This window comes from Solanum lycopersicum, chromosome 11, assembly GCF_036512215.1.
Source record: "Solanum lycopersicum chromosome 11, SLM_r2.1".
Taxonomy (NCBI): Eukaryota; Viridiplantae; Streptophyta; class Magnoliopsida; order Solanales; family Solanaceae; genus Solanum; species Solanum lycopersicum.
In genome coordinates, this window is record NC_090810.1 from 44,711,380 (window position 1) to 44,716,051 (window position 4,672).

Sequence of the window (4,672 nt, forward strand, 5' to 3'; positions counted from 1 at the left end):
ATCACATTCCAAAAAACATTTATCTCGAATAAGATGTATCATATACCTTAACCACAAACATTCTCTACTTGGTTCATGAATAGCAATTATTTCAGCATGATTAGATGAAGTGGCTACGATGTACTGCTTTGTAAATCTCAAAGATATGGCATTCCCCCCACATATAAACACATAGCCTATTTGGGATCGAGCTTTGTGTGGATCAAATAAATATCATGCATCAGCATAACCAACTAGATTTGGGCTACAATTAATAGAATGAAATAATCCTACATCAGTTGACCCTTTAAGATATCGCAAAATCTGTTTGATCGCACACCAATGTCTCCTAGTAGGAGCAGAACTATACCTTGCCAACAAGTTAACAACAAAATCTATATCAGGCCTTGTAATATTAGCAAGATACATTAGTGCACCAATTGCACTAAGATATGGTACTTCATAACCACGAATTTCTTCATCATTTTTTTGAGGTGGGAATGGATCCTTATTCACATCAAGTGAACGAACAACCATCGAAGTACATAATGAATGCGCTTCATCCATACAAAATCTTTTCAACACTTTTTCTGTGTAGGTAGATTGATGAACAAAAATACCATTTGTCAACTGATCAATTTGCAAACCAAGACATAGTTTTGTCCTTCCCAGATCTTTCATCTCAAATTCATTTTATAAATAATTAATATCCGTTTGAATATCCATTGGAGTTCCAATAATATTTATGTTATCAACAAAAACAACAAGTACAACAAATTCTGATATTATTTTCTTTATATAGACACATGAAAAAATTGCATCATTTGTATATCCTTCCTAAATTAAATACTCACTAAGACGGTTATACCACATGCACCCAGATTTCTTCAAACCATATAATGATCTTTGCAAATTAATAGAATACATTTCTCGAGATTTTGATTCACATGATTTAGGCATCGCAAATCCTTTAGGAATTTTCATGTATATCTCATTATAAAGTGATCCATAAAGGTAGGTTGTAACCACATCCATTAAGTGCATTTCAAGTTTCTCATGGACTTTGAAACAAACGAGATAACACTATGTTATTGCATCCATAACGGGTGAGTATGTCTCTTCATAAGCAACACCAGGCCTTTGAGAAAATCCTTGTGCCAGAAGGCTTGATTTATACCTTTTTATTTCATTTTTCTCATTACTTATTCACACAAAAATCCATTTGTAACCAACAGGTTTAATACCATTAGGTGTTTGAACTATAGGTACAAAAACTTCACGCATGGCAAATTTCAACTCTAATTAAATTGCTTCATGCCATTTTGGCCAATCATTTCGTTTTCGACATTCTATAACTGATTGAGGTTTATGATCCTCATTATCTTGCATGATATTTGTTGCAACATTATATGCAAAGACATAATCAACCACTATTTGTGATCGATTCATATTAGTTTCAAAATCTCTTAAATTTATGGATAGTTCATTATTTCCTTGAGTTTCAAGTTCATTGATTCTTTCATGAATATAACAATTATTCAAATTTTGAACTTCCATATGAGGTTCTTTCATAGTGTCATCTTGACATTTAATCTTTCTATTTTTCTAGGATTTTGATCCTTAGACCTTAATGGTCTACCACGCTTTAGGTGTGTTTTTGACTCATTAGCTATGACACTAGTGGATGGTCCTTTAGGGACATCAATTCGAATTCAGACATTTTCTGCAGGAATATGTTATTTAGTAATCCTTTTCAAAACTGTAAATGCGTCTAGCATTTGATTTGCAATTTTCTGCAAAAGAATAATCTTTTGTACTTCTTGTTCGCAAGTAGAAGAATATCAATCAAGATGAGACATTGATAAATTTTTCCACAAAATTTCTCATTTTATTTAACTATTCTCTCCCACTAAGTTTGGGAAAACTGTCTCATCAAACCGACAATCTGCAAAACTAGCAGTAAACATGTCTTTAGTCAATGGTTCAAGATAGCGGATAATGGAGGGTGACTCAAACCCAACATATATTCCTAACCTTCTTTTAGTGCCCATCTTAGTGCGGTTTGGTGGTGCCACAGGCACATGTACAACACTTCCAAAAATTCTTTGATTGGATATATTAGGTTCTTGAACCATAAACAATTGCAATGGATAAACCTTATGATAACTTGTTGGTCTGATACGAATAAGTGTTGCAGCATGCAAAATTACATCTCCCCACACAGAAGTGGGAAACTTAGTTTTCATAAGCAATGATCTTGCTATTAATTGCAAACGTTTAATTAATGACTCAATGAGACCATTCTGAGTATGAACATGAGCAATGGAGTGTTCAACTCTTATCCCAATTGCTAAAAAATAATCATTAAATGATTGGGATGAAAACTCAGCAGCATTATCAAAATGAATGGACTTAAACTTATTATCAGGAAAGTGTTCCCTTAACCTTATTATTTGTGCCAATAATTTTGCAAATCCCAAGTTACGAGATGACAATAGGCACACATGAGACCATCTAAAGAAGCATCTATTAGAACCATAAAATATCTAAATGACCCACTAGGTAGGTTAATAGGTCCAAAAATATCCCCTTATATATGTTCCAAAAACCAAGGGGACTCAATCTTGACATTCATTAGTGATGGTCTCACAATTAACTTGCCTTGATAACAAGCAGTACAAGAAAATTCACCATTTAAAAAAACTTTTAGGTCTTTTAGTGGATGTTCATTCAAATATTCTATAATTCTTCTCATCATTATTGACCCAGGATGTCCTAGATGGTCATGCAAAATTACAAATGTATTGGAATCAATAAACTTCTTATTTACTATAAAATGTGCCTAAATTGCACTAATTTTTTTTCTAATACAAGCCAGAAGATAAAACAAGGAACTTTTCTATAACACATGTCTGCCCACAGACATTCTTGGTGATACAAAGAAATTCAAGATTGATTTCATCCATTGATTGTATATGATAACCATTTTCACGGATATCTTTAAAACTCAACAAGTTTCTCTTAGATTTTGGAGAAAACATGGCATTATTAATGATGAGTTTAGTTCCCTTAGGATAAATTACTATGGCTCTTCCAAAACCCTCAATCATATTAGTACTACCAAATATTGTAGTAACATTTATTTTACCCATACTCAAATGAGAAAAAATATTTCTTATTTTTGAATATCGTATGTGTTGTGCTAGAATTAATCAAACGAATATCTTCATATTCCAATAATATGTTCTTAGAATTATCCATATCTTCACATGAAATGAGATACACAATATAAATATACATTAAATATTAGTGTTGTGAAAAGGTTAAAGTTATTCAAAGGAATAAATTAATAATTAAATATTAGAAATTGAGCATTAGTTTATTGTTTCCTCTAAGTCAAAAACGAGTTGTTAGGAAAATAAAATAAAATCATTATTTAATCCTAGTTAAATAAAAGACTGCAAGTGTTTAACATTATATCAAATTAAAGACCTAATATAATACAAACACGTGATAAATTTTTATATTTGACTAACTCTATCATATTAGAATAATATTAATAAATCAATGAAAAATATGAATTATTTAATTAAGAATTAAGGAACAAGCTAATGAACGACTAAACTAATTTAAAATACTAATACTCATGCAAACAACTATCATTACATATAATTTATTAATAAATACTACCAAAAAAATATCACTCTTCCATGTTCACAGAACCATCACCAATTAAGTGATCTATTTTTCCTTCAAGATGTGTAAAGAAATCTGCTACATCCAAGTGCGTGATCTGAACTTGATTTTGAGAGATAAAATTTGCCTCAGGATTTTTCTCTTTCTTCTTTAGTGATTCTTGATAAAGCTCAACGAAGTGTTCGAGAGTACGATAATAATGTGCATAATGAACTCTTCCACCACATCGAAAACCAACTTTCCTAGTTGCTTCACGTTTCTCATCCCTTAATTTTTCCCTTTTATTTGATGAATGATTAATGTCAGGAGCAAAATTATGTTCTTGACCGTATTCACGACCACGACCACGTCCACGTCCACGACCACGATTAGGACCGCGACCTTTATCACACCAAACATGGTGGGCGTACGCCTCATTCACTTCAGAAAGTGGTTCAGATCCAGTAGGTCGATTCTCATAATTTTTAAATAATAAATCATTATTTTTCTCGGCCACAAGAAGATGAGAAATTAGTTGAGAATACTTTTTGAAACCTTTCTCTCGATATTGTTGCTGCAAGAACACATTCGAGGCATGGAAAGTGGAGAACGTCTTTTCCATCATATCAATCACACTAACCATTTCTCCATATAATTTCAATTGCGAAGTGATTCTGAACATGGGCAGAATTGTACTCATGTATAGACTAAAAGTCTTGTAGCCTTAGATGCATCCAATCATATCGTGCCTTTGGATTTATGACTACCTTCAAGTGGTCAAATCTTTCTTTTAGGTTTTTCGACAAAGTAAGTGGATCCTTAACTGTCAGATATTCAATTTTCAGAATCTCGTCAAGATGATGACGCAAAAATATCATTGCTCGTGTACAATTTTTATTTGATGCCTTATTTTCTTCTTTTATGGTGTCTCCAAGACCCATTGTATCGAGGTGGATTTTAGCATCCGACACATATGAGAGGTAGTTCCTGCCTGAACTTTGAAGGTCAATGAACTGTA

The 4,672-nt window shown here is 32.4% G+C and overlaps 2 protein-coding genes across 2 annotated transcripts; both read right to left on the reverse strand.

Annotated features, from left to right (window-relative positions):
* Window positions 1-213: 213 nt before the first annotated feature.
* On the reverse strand, window positions 214-660 carry LOC138339427 (secreted RxLR effector protein 161-like). Its single transcript, XM_069291024.1, has one exon. It carries the CDS (start codon window positions 658-660, stop codon window positions 214-216), a length of 447 nt encoding a protein of 148 aa, XP_069147125.1.
* Window positions 661-3,679: 3,019 nt separating this feature from the next.
* On the reverse strand, window positions 3,680-4,297 carry LOC138339428 (uncharacterized). Its single transcript, XM_069291025.1, has one exon. It carries the CDS (start codon window positions 4,295-4,297, stop codon window positions 3,680-3,682), a length of 618 nt encoding a protein of 205 aa, XP_069147126.1.
* Between the last annotated feature and the right edge of the window lie 375 nt (window positions 4,298-4,672).